General features: G+C 42.3%; 1 protein-coding gene across 1 annotated transcript in view; it reads left to right on the forward strand.

Annotated features, from left to right (window-relative positions):
• The first annotated feature begins 390 nt into the window (after positions 1–390).
• The window catches only part of LOC135548780 (ubiquitin domain-containing protein 2), an 80,770-nt gene continuing 62,747 nt past the window's right edge, over positions 391–18,413 (forward strand). Inside the window, exon 1 of the mRNA XM_064978688.1 lies at positions 391–607. Within this exon, the coding sequence (XP_064834760.1) occupies positions 538–607 (70 nt within the window). The 5' untranslated portion in view covers positions 391–537. The remainder of the gene's footprint in view (positions 608–18,413) is intronic.

Below are 18,413 nucleotides of genomic sequence, written 5' to 3' on the forward strand. Positions count from 1 at the left end.
ACAGTCCCTGGCTGAATCACATCTGGCAGTGATTGGGAGTCCCATAGGACGGTACACAATTGTTTGGATGGGGTAGGCTGTCATTGTAAATAAGAATGTGTTCTTAATTGACTTGCCTAGTTAAATTTAAAAAAGGGGGGAAGGTGTGCAATTATTTATTTATCTTTACAGTAGAAGGGGAGTCTCATGTGAAAATATGTTTTAAGGTGGGGAGGTGTTTTTTATTTATTTTTATGACACCTGGAGTTGGACCTTATAGATAGAACCTGTTCCCATCTCAGTTACACTATGCTGAGTGGTTTCCCAGAGTCTTCTCCCTTTGTCCTCCCCTCTCACCCGCCCATTCCTTACCTATATTTCTCCCTTTCTCAGTCCCCCTCTTTTCTTCATGAGAAGCAGTCACCTTGTGATGTATGCTCACTCCGCCTCTTCCCAGCGGATGCTCGCTCCCTGTCAATTTATTTTCTGAGATGAAGAGTTGAGGAAGGGGGAAAAGAGAACAAGAGGGTCTGCGGGGGTAGCGCAGTTAAAACATCCATGGGTGGTTGTGTGGGCAGTCACCATGATTCTTCAGGCAGTCTAAACGAAAACTCTGACGGAACTGGAGGTAGGAAATAAGTTACATAACGTCGGGGTGGTATTTGATCTGTAGTCGGTGCTTTTTGGTACATGCCAATTTCATTCGTCTTGCCTCCGGGTGTCTTCCTTTATTACAGCCGCCTAGAACATCGTGGCGGCCACGACTTCAGCTCGATAGCCCATCTGGCCCCGTGCTAATAGCTTCATAGCTAGGCAACATTTTATGATCTTGAAGATGCCTACTGTTCGGTGTTAAATGACTGCCTTTGTCTGCTTTGAATGAAGGCGTTTGATGTTGTAGTTAGCCAGCCGGTTAGCATGCTAGCTAGCTATCTTGCTACATTATACGTCAAATGTGGGTCACCGTTTGGCTCAATAATGTATCAAATCATAAATGGTCAACACAAACAACAATAGTGCTTTGTTGTGTTTTCAGATGCATTGTTTTGCAATCTTGTAGTCTAATTCTGTTTCAATTGCATGCGTCTTTTCTTGGGGGTCGACATTCTAAAGTGGGGGAGCGTACAATTTTTATTCTCAACTAACTGCAGGACTCAAGAGGATGGGGGAGTTGCACCAAAAACACCGGTGGTGTTGGGTCTAGATTTCGAGAGAACGCCACCGCTTGGCCCGTTCACGTCTCCATTAACTGCACTTTATCTCTGTATTCAACATTAACCAATATCTGCATATCTAAGTGACGCATAGTTAATGTTTTTGTTTTTTGTTGCCACGGTGTTCATTCGTGAAGCACACTGTATCCAAGGCTTTGTGAATGAGAGGCTGGTATTAATCTGCTGGTTGGTCTCCTATGACTCTCGGGTCCCTACTTCACGTTGTTGTTTCCTCACCTAGTCGGGATTTCCGGTGTCTAATGTTGCATATGTTGTTATTGTTATGATTGTAACGTGGTTTGATTAACGTGGTTTGATTGAGCTTGTGGTTGCTGGGATGATGCTTTTACCGGCACACAAAGAAGACGTGTAAAGGTTGTCTCCTTGCATAGATAACCGGTATCTTCTTCATGTTTGCATGGCACACCCAGGCAATGCACTTGTCCCTGAGGTGGGCCTCCCAATGCAACAGTGTCTTGGGATCACTGTGTTACCACATGTTATTATGCCCACATTGTTATATTGCTATGACCTGGAAGCAAAGTTTTAGCCTGGGTACCTGTTAGTTTAGCTAACATTTCACTCCTTGCCATGAGGAGTTGGCAAGAGCGCAGAAACAGACTGGCATGCACCCATGCTAGTGATGTTTGTATTGTAACCAAATGTACACTGCTGAACATTTGTGGAGCTAATGTAACTTGCAACTGTGAAGATTCTACATAATAATGTAGAGCAAGATAGGGATTCATCCAGGAAAAGGCTTAACCCAGGGGGTTGTTCTGTATGAATTCAATCACATTCTGACTGCAACCCTTTTGATTTGACAAAACCTTCCATACATGTTTGTCCATGTTAGAAGTGGTCAGAAAGTGACTTTTTGTACCTGAATGCCAAAACATTCAGGAGATAGAGGTGCTCAAAGTTTACCTATTTTCCATATCCCACCCTACCATGAGACATCTGTCTTAGTCACTGAAAAATATAAACAGTTGAGTTTTATATAAATTGAAAGTTTACAGACAGGGTTGTCAAAATATTCTATGATTTTTTTGAACCAAGTTTTTAAATAAATGTGGTGTTTTTTATTTATTTAAAGGGCCAATCCAGAGTTCAAACAACAACAAAGCCAACACTCCACCACTAGTTTTGGTAAATAGCTAAGGGAAGGACTTGAGAAATAAAACCACTCTCAAATTCATAGACAGAGCAATGGATGTAAGGACTGACCATCCATGAGATCAAAATGATAGTTTTAACCATGTAGCAGAATGAGCTCTATTTTAGTGGTACATTCTAATGCCTTGATTCCATCCGAAATACACAGCTAAATTATTGAATACTACTTTAACGACTTTATCTCCCAGATTGGTAAAAATGAGTTGCGGTATTGGTTGAGAAGATGTGACTTTTATAATTTAAAATGACTGAATTCAGTGTGGTGTTTTGGATATCGTCTTGGCCTATTTGATAATATCATTTGTTTAACATTAAACCTGTCTTCTCTTGAGATTAAAGCCATATTTAGAGTTTTACTGCAAGATATGAATTGTCATAATGATGTATTTTATTGACACTGTGGCTGTGGACACAGGGTAAGGCAACCAATTTGTAATTTGGATGAACTATCCCTTTTAACACTTTGGCCTGTCAATCAATGACTGTGGGGTGGGATTGTCAGTGAGGGGGCAGGAAGTTTGAGTCAAAGTGGCAGGTCTGAAACCCTACCAAATCAATCACTTAATCTAGCCAGAAAAACTAGTCCAATCTATTCTTTGAATTTAATTTATTGTGGCAAAAACCTAAGAAAAAAGGTTGTGTTCTGTCAAGTACACATGGATTCCCTGTTGAGAACAATATAGAATTGCAGGAAAATGGTTTTAAAATTGCTAGAACAAGTCACTTTAGCAATCACTAGCAAGTCTCGGCTTAGAATCCTAGGACAATACAAACAAGATATTTGGTTTACTTGTCCCTATGCGATACAGTAACGGGCGACAAATGGCGACATCTTACGAGTTCCAACTTTGCTATATAGTTACTTTTGTGTTTATCGTTACTTATTTTGTACAGTTCATACTATTATCACTTATGACCGCCAAGCACTTCTCGACATCAGATCGACAGTTACTAACCTCAATTTCTACTTCCACTCCAACTCGGCCTCAGCTGTTCCACTGTTCGTACCTGACCCTATTCCTTTGTTCCATGGGCTACCAAAACGCTACAGGGGTGGAGTCCTGGTGAAATTGAGGCGAAGAAAGAATCAAATGGTATTCCCCTCAGTTATATTGTCCAGTTAAATGTCCAGTTACTCGAGAATAAGATGGGAGACTCTCGACCGAAGCTTGTCCATCAGCGAGACTTGAAAAGTTGCAATATTATGTCTTACTGAGACGTGGCTGGTTGATAACGCTATGCACGTAGTACTCAGTAGATTCTTCATGCAGCGACAGAATCGAACGGCCCGGCTTCAGGGTAGTTAAAAGGAGGTAGTGTTTTTTTGTTTTTTTTTCTCCTCATAAATAACAACTGGTGTTCTGCTTCAATTGTGAAGGAAATCTTGAGCTTTTGCTCACCTGATATAGAATACCTCATGGTAAGCTGCAGACCTTTTTTTATCTACCAAGAGAGTTCTCATCTGTAATTATCACTGTTGTCTACATCCCTCCACAAGCCAACACCACACTGGCACTCAACAAACTGTTTGGAGCCATAAACAAACAAGAAACCGATCACCCGGAGGCAATGTTTTGGTGGGCGGAGACTTTAACACAGGGAGACTTAAAACCGCCCTACTTCACTTCTATCAACAAGTCTCCTGCGCCACAAGGGGTGCTAAATACCACTTTTATTCTACCGACAGAAGCGCATACAAGGTCTCTCTCCTCGTTCTCTCTTTGGAACATTTGACCATGACTCCATTTTCCTGCTTCCTGTTTACAAACAAAAGCTCAAACAGGAAGTACGAGTGATATGCTCAATACGGAAGTGGTCGGATGAAGCAGACGCGTGGCTTCAAGACTGTTTTGCTAGTACAGCCTGGGATATGTTCCGGGATTCATCCGATTGCTTTGAGGAGTTTACCACAATAGTCACAGGCTTCATCAAAAAGTGCATAGACAATGTCACCCCCGCAGTGACTATAAGAACGTATCCAATCCAAAAACCATGGATTACAGGCAATATCCACATGGGGCTAAAGGCTAGAGCTACCGCTTACAAGGAATGGGACAAGGACGTATTCAAGACCTCTGACCTCAGAGACATCAAACGTGCAAAAGGACAATATAGGAGGAAGGTCAAATCCTATTACACCGGCTCCGACGTTCGTCGTATGTGGCTGGGCTTGCATTCGATAACTAATTACAAAGGGAAACCCAGCCACGAGTTCTGCGTCACTGGGCAACTCCTAAATTCCTTTTTATGCTCGCTTCGAGGAATATAATAGTCTGCCTTGCGTGGAATGCCCCTGTTTTTCCCGGATGACTATGAGCCCTCTCTCTCTGTGGCCGATTTGTGAGCAAACCGTTTACACAGGTTAACACACAAGGCTGAGACTGAATACCACAGGGCTGAGACTGAATACCACAGGGCTGAGACTGAATACCACAGGGCTGAGACTGAATACCACAGGGCTGAGACTGAATACCACAGGGCTGAGACTGAATACCACAGGGCTGAGACTGAATACCAAGGCCCTTTCTCAAAGCATTTGCAGACCAGCTGGCAGGCGTCTTCATAGACATTTTCAATCTCTCCTTGTCTCAGTCTGTAATCCCAACGTTTCAAGCTGACCACCCTGTTCCCAAGAGGTCTAACTTAACCTGCTTAAAGGACTATCGCCCTGTTGCACTCACATATGTAATGATGACGTGCTTTGAAAGGCTGGTCATGACACACATCAACACCATCATCCCAGACACCCTGGACACACTCTAATTAGCATACCGTCCCAACAGATCCACAGATGACGCAATCTCAATTGCACTTCACGCCACCCTCTCCCACCTGGACAAGAGAGGAAATAACTATGTGAGAATACTGTCCATAGACTACAGCTCAGCGTTCAACACCATACTCCCCTCAAGCTCATCACCAAGCTAGGGACCCTGGGACTAAACTAACAGGCTCCGAGACAGCTTCTACCCTCAACCCATAAGACTACTAAAATAGCCAGACTACTAAATAGTCTAGTTTGGGTACCATTAATATCTTGCACTGACCCTACACACACTCTCACTAGACTATATACATATACTGTACACACACTACATTGACACTGCCACACAACCCACACACATTCACTACATACGCAAGCACACACAAGCACACACAATTACGCATACCAACACAAACACACATGCATACACCATTTTTTTTAAATATAACTAGGCAAGTCAGTCAAGAACTAATTCTTATTTACAATGATGGCCTACCAAAAGGCAAAAGACCTCCTACGGGGCTGGGATTTAAAAACTTATAAAAAGACAAAACACACCACGACAAGAGACAACACAACACTACATAAAGAGAGACCTAAGACAACAACACACCAAGGCTGCAACACATGTCAACGCGGTAGCACAAAACATCGTACAAACATTATTGGGCACAAAGGGCAAGAAGGTATAGACAACAATACATCACACAAAGCAGCCACAACTGTTAGTGAGTATCCATGATTGTGTCTTTTGAATGAAGAGATTGAGATAAAACTGTCCAGTTTGAGTGTTTGTTGCAGCTCATTCCAGTCGCTAGCTGCATCGAAATGAAAAGACGAGCGACCCAGGGATGTGTGCGCTTTGGGGACCTTTAACAGAATGTGACTGGCAGAACGGGTGTCTCTGTAATCTAGCATGGGTAGGATGATCATTTGAATCAGGGTTAGTTTGGCAGCTGGGGTGAAAGAGGAGATGCCACGATAGAGGAAACCACGTCTAGATTTAACTTTAGCCTGCAGCTTTGATATGTGCTGAGAGGACAGTGTACTGTCTAGCCATACTCCCAAGTACTTATCTGAGGTGACTACCTCAAGCTCTAAACCCTCAGAGGTAATAATCACACCTGTGGGGAGAGGGGCATTCTTCTTTACCGTTCTTACCAAAATGTGTATATACATTTTTTAAACAATAGCACATTTTACATAAGTATTCAGACCCCCTTTTTTCTCCCCAATTTCTATCTTGTCACATCACTGCAACACCCCAACGGGCTTGGGAGAGGCGAAGGTGGAGTCATGCAATCTCTGAAACATGACCAGCTAACTGCGCTCCTTAAAACCTGCCAGCTTAACCCGGAAGCCAGCCGCACCAATGTGTCAGAGGAAACACTGTTCAACTGGCGCCCTGGTCAGCCTGCAGGCACCTGGCCCACCACAAGGAGTCGCTAGGGCATGACGAGCCAAGTAAGGCCCAAACCCTCCCTTAACCTGGACGAATTGTGCTCTGTCCTATGGGAGTCATGGCACAGTCCGGGAATGAACCCAGATCTGTAGTAATGCCTCTAGCACTGCTATGCTGTGCCTTAGACCGCTGCGCCACTCGGGAAGCCCTGATGCTGCAAGCTTGGCACACCTGTATATGGAGAGTTTCTCCCATTCTCTGCAGATCTTCTCAAGCTCTGTCAAGGTGGATGAGGAGCACCACTATTTTCAGGTCTCTCCAGAGATGTTTGATTGGGCTCAAGTCCAGACTCTGGCTGGGCCACTCAATGACATTCAGAGACTTGTCCCGAAGCCACTCCTGTGTTGTCTTGGCTGTGTGCTTAGGGTCGTTGTCCTGTTGGAAGGTAAACCTTCACCCCAGTCTGAGGTCCTGAGCACTCCGTAGCAGGTTTTCATCGAGGATCTCTCTGTACTTTGCTCCGTTCATTTTACTCTCTCCCAGTCGATGCCTCTGAAAAACATCCCCACTGGCTCATTATCCACCCTCCATCCCAGAAGCCCGGAAGGGATGACAGAGCCAAGCCAATGGGTTCGTAGCTGCTGAACTCCGCAGCACACACACTGCTGAATGTATATATATTTTTTCTCTTGCTTTGTTTTCTTGTGTCCATCTCTGATAAGCTACCCAGGAAAGAGCTTAAACTAGCCCATATGTAGCCTTAGAAATAAGGTTCATGAAATCAATAACTTTCTAACATCAGATACATTAATATATTAGCCATTTTTGAGACTTGGTTAGATAATTCATTTGATGCTACAGCAGTAGCAATATAACATCTATATAAGAGACATAAATGCTTATGGGGGAGGTGTTGCTGTATATATTCAGAGCCACATCCCTGTAATGCTTAGAGAAGATCATGTGTTATTAAAGTGTCATGGTTGCAGGTTCACTTGGCACATCTAAAGCCTTTTCTTTTGGAGTGTTGCTATAGGCCACCAAGTGCTAACAGTCAGTATCTAAGTAATGTGTGAAATGTTTGATAGTATGTGATGTAACCCAAGGGGTCTACTTTCTTGGGGGCCTGAATATTGACTGGTTTTCATCAAGCTGTCTGCTCAAGAGGAAGCTTCTCACTGTAACCAGTGCTTGTAATCTGGTTCAGGTTATTAATAAAACTACCAGGGTGTTTACAAACACTACAGGAACAAGATCATCCACATGTATCGATCACATTTGTAGAACTTTGTTCTAAAGCTATACCCGTACCCATTGGATGCAGTTATCACAATGTAGTGACTATATCCAGGAAAGCCAAAGATAATACAAAATATTTTTGCTGTGACTTTTATGTGGATGATGTTAAAAATATTTGTTGCTCTGATGTGATTAATCAGGAGAATCCAGATGCTGCACTTGAGGAATTTATGAAATTCTTCTTCCAATTATTGAGAAACATGCACCTGTTAGGAAACTGACTGTTAGAACTGGGTTGATGAGAAATTGAAAAACTGTTTGTTTGAAAGAGATGGGGCAAAAGGAGTGGCTGAGTCTGGCTGGCATTCTGACTGGCTGACTTACTGCAAATTGAGAAATGATGTGACTAAACTGTATTATGACTCCAAGATGAGTGATAGAAAAACAACTTTGGAGTACTTTAAATGAAATGATTTGAAAATTCAAATTGAACTCCATCGTTCATCGAATCAGATGGCTTATTCATCACCAAACCATTTTTAATGATTGCGTCATTGGAAAAGTGGGCAAACATTGAGCTTTCGTATTCATGCATAAAAAAGAAAAGCATTGCAAGTTTTAAAGTTAGTGTGGAAAGTGTTATCAATCAATAATGACAAACCTCCTGGCATTGACAACTTAGATGGAAAGCTACTGAGGATGGTAGGAATGGCTATAGAGTCTTATTCCTCAGGCATGGAGGGAAGCCAAAGTAATTCCGCTACCCAAGAGTGGTAAAGCGGCCTTTTATTGGAAAAGTTGTTTGTCCAAATACAATGCTATTTCTCTGTAAACAAATTAACAGACTTTCAGCATGCGTCTAGAGAAGGGCACTCGACGTGTACTGCACTGACACAAATGATACTGTAACTGTAACCTGTTGTTGAAAAAACATGTGTTATGGCTTTTCAACTTCTGCCATATCTTGGATTCAGAGCTATCCATCTAATATAACGGAGGTTTTCTTTAATGGATGCTTCTCTAATATCAAACATGTAAAGTGTGGTGTACTGCAGGGAGGCCTTCCACTCTCTTTTTTTTCTGTTTTTACCAATGACCTGCCGCTGGCATTAAACAAAGCATGTGTCTCTATGTATGCTGATGATTCAAGCATATACCCATCAGCAACCACAGCTGATGAAGTCACTGAAACCCTTATAACAAAGAGTTGCAGTCTGTTTTGGAATGGGTGGCCAGTAATATACTGCGCCTGACCATCTCTAAAACTAAGAGCATTGTATTTGGTACAATCATTCCTTAAGTTCTAGGCCTCTGCTGAATCTGGTAATGCATGTTGTGGCTGTTGAACAAGTTGAGGAGACTACATTACTTGGCGTTACCTTTGGATTGTAAACTGTCATGGTCAAAACATATATAGATTCAACGGTTGTAAAGATGTGGAGAGGTCTGTCCGTAATAAAGAGATGCTCTGCTTTTTTGACACCACACTCCAAAAAGCAAGTCCAGCAGGCTCTAGTTTTGCCTTATCTTGATTATTGTCCAGTCATGTGCTGCAAGGAAAGACCTAGTTAAGCTGCAGCTGGCCCAGAACAGAGCGGAACGTTTTGCTTTTCATTGTAATCAGAGGGCTGAGTATAAATACTATGCATGCCAATGTCTCTTCTTTAAGAGTTGAGGAGAGACTGAATGCATCACATTGTTGAAAATCCCAAATTGTTTGCATAGTCAACTTACACACAGCTCTGACACACACTCACTTACCCCACCAGACATGCCACCAGAGGTCTTTTCACAGTCCCCAAATCTAGATCAAATTCAAGGAAGCATATAGTATTAGATATTAATGCATGGAACTCCGTTCCATCTCAAATTGGTCAAGTAAACAGCAAACTTGGTTTAAAAACCAGATAAAGCAACACCTCGTGGCACAACGCCTCACGATAGACTGTGTGCCTTTTTGGAATAAAAAAATGTAGTTCTGTCCTTGAGCTGTTGTCTAGTAATGTTTTGTGTGGACCCCAGGAAGAGTAGCTGCTGCTTTTCCAACAGCTAATGGGGATCCTAATACCAAAATACAGCATGATGTTGCCACCACCGTGCTTCACCGTAGGGATGGTGTCAGGTGTCCTCCAGACGTGATGCTTGGCATTCAGGCCAAAGAGCTCATTCTGGTTTCATCAGACCAGAGAATCTTGTTTCTCATGGTCTGCGAGTCCTTTAGGTGCCTTTTGGCAAACTCCAAGCGGGCTGTCATGTGCCTTTTACTGAGGTGAGTGTCGTGTCTGTGACAATCATTAAATGTGTAGACTGTTATGATCTAAATATCAGTTCTTTAGGTCTAAGTATTACGTGATTAATCATGTAAACTTGAAGTCGATCGATTAATTAGGGCCGATTTCAAGTTTTCATAACAATCAGAAATCTGTATTTTTGGACACCGATTTGGCCAGTTTATTATAATTTTTTACACCTTTTATTTGATCTTTATTTAACTAGGCAAGTCAGTTAAGAGACTGCCTGTTATGCGAATGCAGTAAGCCAAAGTAAGTTGCCAGCTAGCATTAAACTTATCTTCTATAAACAATCAATCATAATCACTAGTTAACTACACATGGTTGAGGATATTACTAGATATTATCTAGCGTGTCCTGTGTTGCATATAATCGATGCGGTGCGTATCGTTGCTCCAATATAAGTATCAATGCCTTTCTTAAAATCAATACACAAAAGTATTTTTATACCTGCATATTTAACTAAAAGAAATCCAGGTTAGCAGGCAATATTAACCAGGTGAAATTGTGTCACTTCTCTTTTGTTCATTGCACGCAGAGACAGTGTATATGCAACAGTTTTTAGCCGCCTAATTTGCCCCGAATTTTACGAAATTATGACATAACATTGAAGGTTGTGCAATGTAACAGGAATATTTAGACTTATGGATGCCACCCGTTAGATAAAATACGGAACGGTTCCGTATTTCACTGAAATAATAAACGTCTTGTTTTCGAGATGATAGTTTCCGGATTCGAACATATTAATGACCAAAGGCTCGTACTTCTGTGTGTTATCCTGTTATAACTAAGTCTATGGTTTGATAGAGCAGTCCGACTGAGCGATGATAGGCAGCAGCATTCATTCAAACAGCACTTTAGTGCGTTTGCCAGCAGCTGTTTATGACTTCAAGCCTATCATCTCCCGAGATTAGGCTGGTGTAACCGAAATGTGTAGCCAGTTAGCGGGGTGCGAGCTAATAGCATTTCAAAAGTCACCCACTCTGAGACTTGGACTGGTTGTTTCACTTGCTCTCCATGGGTAACGCTGCTTCGATGGTGGCTGTTGTCGACGTGTTCCTGGTTTGAGCCCAGGTAGGAGCGAGGAGAGGGATGGAAGCTATACTGTTACACTGGCAATACTAAAGTGCCTATAAGAACATCCAATAGTCAAAGGTAAATGGTATAGAGAGAAATATTCCTATAATAACTACAACCTAAAACTTCTTACCTGGGAATATTGAAGACTCATGTTAAAAGGAACCACCAGCTTTCATATGTTCTCATCTTCTGAGCAAGGAACTTAAACGTTAGCTTTCTTACATGGCACATATTGCACTTTTACTTTCTTCTCCAACACTTTGTTTTTGCATTATTTAAACCAAATTGAACATGTTTTATTTATTTGAGGCTAAATTTGATTTTATTGATGTATTATATTAAGTTAAAATAAGTGTTCATTCAGTATTGTTGTAATTATTATTACAAGTAAATGAAAAAAATCGGCCGGCATGGGCTTCTTGGTCCTCCAATAATCGGTATCGGCGTTGAAAAATCATAGTCGGTCGACCTCTAATGTAAATATTAATTAACTAACTAGGCAGTCGGGGCACCACGGAAAATGTCAAGATTAACGTTATAGTTTTCCGAATATAACTATTCAGATATTTTAATATCTGATCAATGAGTCTTCTATTAATTAATTATTAATTGTTACCTCATTAGTCTCATTCCAAACGTCATAAAATAATTGGTTATCTGCACAAACCCTAGTTTCCATAATGAATCAGCAATAGACCAATTGGCTTATTTATTTACTAACTAAAAAAAATCACAAATACATCACAAACAAACTGTAGATATTGGTTACTAACAATGATAAAGTCCCTAGTGGGTTAAGCCGACATGATGGCTTGGTAGACAAAGGAAAGGGGTGGGGACTGCAAGACAGTGGGAAAGACAAAATGGAAGCCCTACACACAGTCTATAATTATATTAATTGAAATGCGAATCCTTTGCACATGAATGGCCACTCAATCTGAAAGAAATTGCAATGTACATATTTATGCCTGGATGTCGTTGGTGTCTCTCCGCTAAACACTTGATTGTACTGTAGATTTCATCAGAGTCTCTGGTTAACTTTCCAAGAAGTCACAATGTCTTTCGTGGTTGTAGGTGGTTAGAATGGATACTTCAGAGTACCATTCGGAAATATTCTCATAGAATAGATGCTTTGGTGGATGTCGTTATTCTCATTCTAGACTTACGTAATTTCTTTCTGCAGACTAGTAATTATACATCTAAGATTTGCTCTTATTCTGTAGCGATCGAGTCTGAGTTTAACCATTTCCAGCTGTGTAGCCAAACTACAGCTGTATGGTCTCCGTGGCCTATAGAATTGTAGCCATTCCAACGTGGGGACTCTGTGGTGAGTAAGGTGGTGAGGGTAGGTAACAACATCCCCACTCCGCTGATCCTCAACACTGGGGCCCCACAAAGATGCATTCTGAGCCCTCTCCTGTACTCCCTGTTCACCCACGACTGCGTGGCCATGCACGCCTCCAACTCAATCATCAAGTTTGCGGACGACACTACAGTGATAGGCTTGATTACCAACAATGACGAGACGGCCTACAGGGAGGAGGTGAGGGACCCCGGAGTGTGGTGTCAGGAAAATAACCTCACACTCAACGTCAACAAAACAAAGGAGATGATTGTGGGCTTCAGGAAACAGCAGAGGGAGCACCCCCCTATCCACATCGATGGAACAGTAGTGGAGAGGGTAGTAAGTTTTAAGTTCCTCGGCGTACACATCACGGACAAACTGAATTGGTCCACCCACACAGACAGCGTCGTGAAGAAGGCGCAGTAGCGCCTCTTCAACCTCATTCGGCTTGTCACCAAAAGCACTCACAAACTTCTACAGATGTACAATCGAGAGCCATGACTCACGTGGGCTTGGCCATTGATTTGGTTAACTTTATATGAAAACCTTCCAAATGAGATTATGGGTTAACATCACATGACATCTTTTCACAAATGGGTTCATGTTTAATCACACACGTTTCACAATATTTAGATGTAAACCTGACAGCTGGGAAATACAGAGGTACAGTTGTGTGTTTCCTGTCCTTCACGAGATCACCAAATGAAACACACTTGTCGTAACTGTCCCTTAAGTGTCCACAGACCATTCTCACATGGGGCGGCAGGGTAGCCTAGTGGTTAGAGCGTTGGACTAGTAACCGAAAGGTTGTGAGTTCAAACCCCCGAGCTGACAAGGTACAAATCTGTCGTTCTGCCCCTGAACAGGCAGTTAACCCACTGTTCCCAGGCCGTCATTGAAAATAAGAATTTGTTCTTAACTGACTTGCCTGGTTAAATAAAGGTAAAATTAAAAAATTAAAACATTCTCAAAAGTAGGAGTATTTTTTAGTTCACCCATTTTGGGGATTAGGAGTTTTGAACAAAATAAGGTCTATGTTCTGGTAGACTCTCTCAGCACTGCATGGCAGTTTCTACCAAGTAGAAATGATCCTCCCTGCCAGGGCACGTCATGACATGAGGCTTCTGTCTGGCCACTCTACCATAAAGGCATGATTGGTGGAGTGCTGCAGAGATGCGTGAACCTTCCAGAAGGACAACCATCTCCACAGAGGAACTCTGGAGCTAGGTCAGAGGGACCATCGGGTTCCTGGACACCTCCCTCGACCAAGGCCCTTCTCCCCTGATTCCTCAGTTTGGCTAGGTTGCCAGCTCTACGAAGAAAGAGTCTCGGTGGTTCCAAACTTCTTCCATTTAAGAATGATTGAGGCCACAGTGTTCTTGGGGACCTTCAATGCTTTAAACATTTGTTGGTACCCTTCCCCAGATCTGTGCCTCGACACAATCCTGTCTCTGAGCTCTACGGACAATTCCTTTTACCTCATGGCTTGGTTTTTGCTCTGACATGCACTGTTAACAGTGGCACCTTTTTATATAGTTGAGATGGAGAAATAAAAAATAGCTATTTTTAATTGTGGCCCAAAACAGTTTTGACTGCACAAAATCAGGTTTCACTCAAGTGAGGAGCTGCTCCCGCGCTGTCTGACATTTGATAGGACATTCCTCTCCTCAAACTAGGCTCTGTATGCTGTGTGCGTGTGATAAATAGGATACATGAAGACTAACGAAAATGAGCACACGCCAATTTAATTCCTGTAAATTATGCAAATTTACCGATTGACCCGTCAAATGTATTTTCAGCAACTAACCGATTTAACCGTTAACTTTTATTCATCCATGTTTAGGGATGTTAACTCAATCTTTTTTTATTTATTTTTTGCAGGAACTTAAGTGTTAAGGTAATGTGATAGATGTCCACAGACTTTTTTTTTACACAAATATTACAATTGAATGTAAATAACTATACTGAACAAAAATATAAACGCAAACGTAAAATGTTGGTCCCATGTTTCATAAGCTGAAATAAAAGATCCCAAACAAATACTCACAAAAAGCTTATTTCTTTCAAATTTTGTGCATACATTTATTTATATCCCTGTTAGTGAGTATTTCTCCTTTGCCAAGATAATCCATCCACCTGACCGGTGTGGCATATCATGATCATTACACAGGTCCACCTTGTGCTGGGGACAATAAAAGGCCACTAAAATGTGCAGTTTGAGGGAGCATGGAATTGCTGCTGACTGCAGGAATGTCCACCAGAGATGTTGCCAGATAATTTTATGTTAATTTCTCTACCATAAGCCGCCTCCAACGTTTTTAGGGAATTTGGTAGTACGTCCAACTGGCCTCACAACCGCAGACCACGTGTAACTACGCCAGTCCAGGACCTCCACATCCGGCTTCTTCACCTGCGGGATCGTCTGAAACCAGGCACCCGGACAGCTGATGAAACTGAGAAGTATTTCTGTCTGTAAGAACTCTCCTTTGTGGGGAAAAAAATATTATGATTGGCTGGGTCTGGCTTCCCAGTGGGTGGACTTATGGCTTTCCATGCCCACCAATGCCTACACCCCTGCCCAGTCATGTGAAATCCATAGGTTACGGCCTAATTTCCTTATATGAACCGTAACTCAGTAAAATCAATTAAATTGTTCCATGTTTTATTTTGTTTAGTATAGATTGTGATTATCCTCACACACATAGGAGCTGGGATTTAATTAGAGCTTATTTCACATGCTTCTCAATTGGAATTTCGGTCAAAATTAAATTTGCATGTTCTAATCCTGCAAAAACATGTCGAATTCAGTGGGTCATGGCACAGTAACTATACAGCATATTCTTTAGTACTTTGTGTGTTACAGTAATGATACATCCATTGCATATGTTCAGAAGCTGTTCTGTTGTTCAGGGTTTAGATGTCTGTGGTAGTGTTGGCATTTCTACTATTGAGCTGGCCATCTTGCATCCTCTAGGAGAGTGTTCATTCCGTCCATGCTAGGGGGCACAGATGTTGGCCGGGTCTATTTTAAGTGGAACACAATGTATTTGGTCTAAACCACATGCTTTTATATCCATGACACACTGGTGTCTAACAGTAATTGCTCTTTACTCCTGCCAGGCCCAATGTGAATGGTGGTTTACCCCATCTCTCTGATTTCCCCCCCCAGTTCCCTTAGCCCTAGTACCTCCTACACCACCGCCAGTCAGTCAGTCTTACATCCCGTGGCCTCATACTCTTTACAGGCATTTTACGTCAGGGCCCTCTTAAGGTCACAGACTGTTCCCATATGGGCCCCTGCTGTGTATTAGAGGTGTTGTTAACCTGTGTTTATTGAGTCCAGCCCATGCCCCATGCAGCTGTATCTCTGTCCATACTGTTGAGATGGTTCTGTTGTGATCGGTACTCTATGTTCCAGCCTGGTGATCCGGGGAGGAGGGCTATGCCTGCTCTGCCCAGGGTGACTAACAGCTAGGGTTGCACATTTTGGGCAATATTCAGAGGTGGAAACTTTCTGTGGGAATTAACGGGAACACATGGGAATTAATGTAAATATATGCAAATGAATAATAATACCATTTAAATATAGATGTTTTTTGCATTGGATATATTTACCATATCATATGGAGACTCATAAACCTTTTACCTTATCATAAGTAGACATAATTGCAAATGATTAAATCCTTCCAATAGAAATTTTAAAAACTAATTAAATGAGTTGACTCTTCACATGGGATGATTTCACTGAACAACAAAAGAAAGAGAATATTGAATGATCCCCAATGATCCATCGCATCTCCCCCCAAAAATGTTTTCAACATACATCTGTGAAATGATAGTCTAGAAACGAACATGCTGACCAAACAGGACACGTCGCGTGCGCCGCAAATTAAATTTAGAAATCTATGTTATTCAATTATTGCACCCACACTGCTCGCGCGCGCCAACGAGCGTCTGCGACACCAAGGGCTAAAATAGAACTCATTCCTATTTCTGACGCAGATCGCGCTGAATGTCCTGCCTCTCCCATCTCCTCATTGGTTTATAGAAGCAGGTACCCACGTGCCATCTCCTCATTGGAAGCAGGTACCCACGTGGGTGACTGAAAGACAAACTGTTTTGCAAGTAGTTGTGGTAATACAATGAAAGTTTAGATGCGATCACCATATAAGTTAAACAATGAAAAAGCCTGGAAAGAGGAGAGATGACTAGAAACGATTCGGTTGGCCGTTTTATGTGTGGAGTAATTGTCGGAGTAGAGGTCCTTGTGCATTTCAGGTAAAATAACAACTCAATGTTTATATCCCAGGACAAATTAGCTAGCAACAGCAAGATAGCTAAATAGGACAAATTAGCGTTAGCTAGCAAGTGCAAGCTGACTTGCTAAATTGCCATACATGTTTAATGATTTTCGACCTATCCCCAAATTAATGTCATTGGTTCAGAGTTTGTTTTGATATTTTAACCTCCGTGATCACGTTTGGTGTGGGGGAAGCACACGACACCAATTTTTCAACCCTTGTATTGGTCAGCCTGTTCGTGTGTTTGTTTGTTTGTTTCCAAACAAGGACCAGTTGCTCTCTGAGGTGGCTGATGTTGGTGGGATTTGGAGGATGATTGAGGCAACTGGGGAAAGAGCCTCAGATCCACAAAGTCCCTTCCACCAGGTGGCTGATGAGATATGTTGGCATGACTGCCATATTGCATCTCAATCCCAAAGTCCTTGCTTGGAATTGTACTTCGCCAGACTGTCAAGAACCTTGCCCTCATCCAGGCCAAGGTGGCGAGACACAGTAGTGATGACACAATAGGCCTTGTTGATCTCTGAACCAGACGGGATGCTCTTGCCAGCATATTTGGGGTCCAAAATGTACGCTGTGGCGTGTATGGGCTTCAGGCAGAAATCTGCGCGATTTTGATGTATTTCAGAACGGCAGTTTCCTCTGCATGGAGCAACAGTGAAGTGGGCAGGGCAGTATGGATTTCTTATTTTACATTTGCAAGCAGAGTCTGAACATCAGACAGGATGGCATTGTCTCCCTCAATCCATGCAATGGCGACTGCTATAGGTTTCAGGCTGCTTACCACTCTCTCCCAAAATACATCATCCAGGAGGATCCTCTTGATAGGGCTGTTGGCAGACTGTGCTAGGCAGACTGATATGGCCATTTCTTGGAGAGACTCCTTACCCTCCAGGAGACTGTCAAACATGATAATAACAACACTCCAACGGGTGTTGCTGGGCAACTTCAATGTGGCTTCTCACTTTGCTTGGTGAGAGATTGCTGCTGTAACTTGATGACCCTTCACATACCTAACCATTTCCTTGGCTCTCTTGTAGTGTGTATCCATTGTTTTCAGTGCCATGATGTCCTTGAGGAGCAAATTCAATGCATGATCAGCACAGCCGTTGGTTGTGATGTGAGGGTAGGACTCCTCAACTTAAGACCAAGCAGCCTTCATGTTCGCAGCATTGTCTGTCACCAGTGCAAATACCTTCTGTGATTCAAGGTCATTGACTGCCTTGAGCTCATCTGCAATGTAGAGACCGGTGTGTCTGTTGTCCCTTGTGTCTGTGCTCTTGTAGAATATCCCAGTTGAGGGGTGGAGATGATGTAGTTAATTATTCCTTGCCCACAAACGTTTGACCACCCATCCGGGATGATTTCAATAGTCTGCTTTCTCATCATTTGCTTGACCTTCACTTGAACTCTGTTGAACTCTGCATCCAGCAAATGAGTAGATAAAGCATGTCTGGTTGGAGGGGTGTATGCTGGGCGAAGAACATTCAGAAATCTCTTCCAATACACATTGCCTATGAGCATCTATGAGGTGAACCAGTTGCATACACAGCTCGAGTAAGACATTCATCATCATATTTCTGGCTACATTGCTTCATTGAGTCAACTTCTGATTCCAGGAG

The sequence above is a fragment of the Oncorhynchus masou genome, chromosome 11, assembly GCF_036934945.1.
Source record: "Oncorhynchus masou masou isolate Uvic2021 chromosome 11, UVic_Omas_1.1, whole genome shotgun sequence".
NCBI lineage: Eukaryota > Metazoa > Chordata > Actinopteri > Salmoniformes > Salmonidae > Oncorhynchus > Oncorhynchus masou.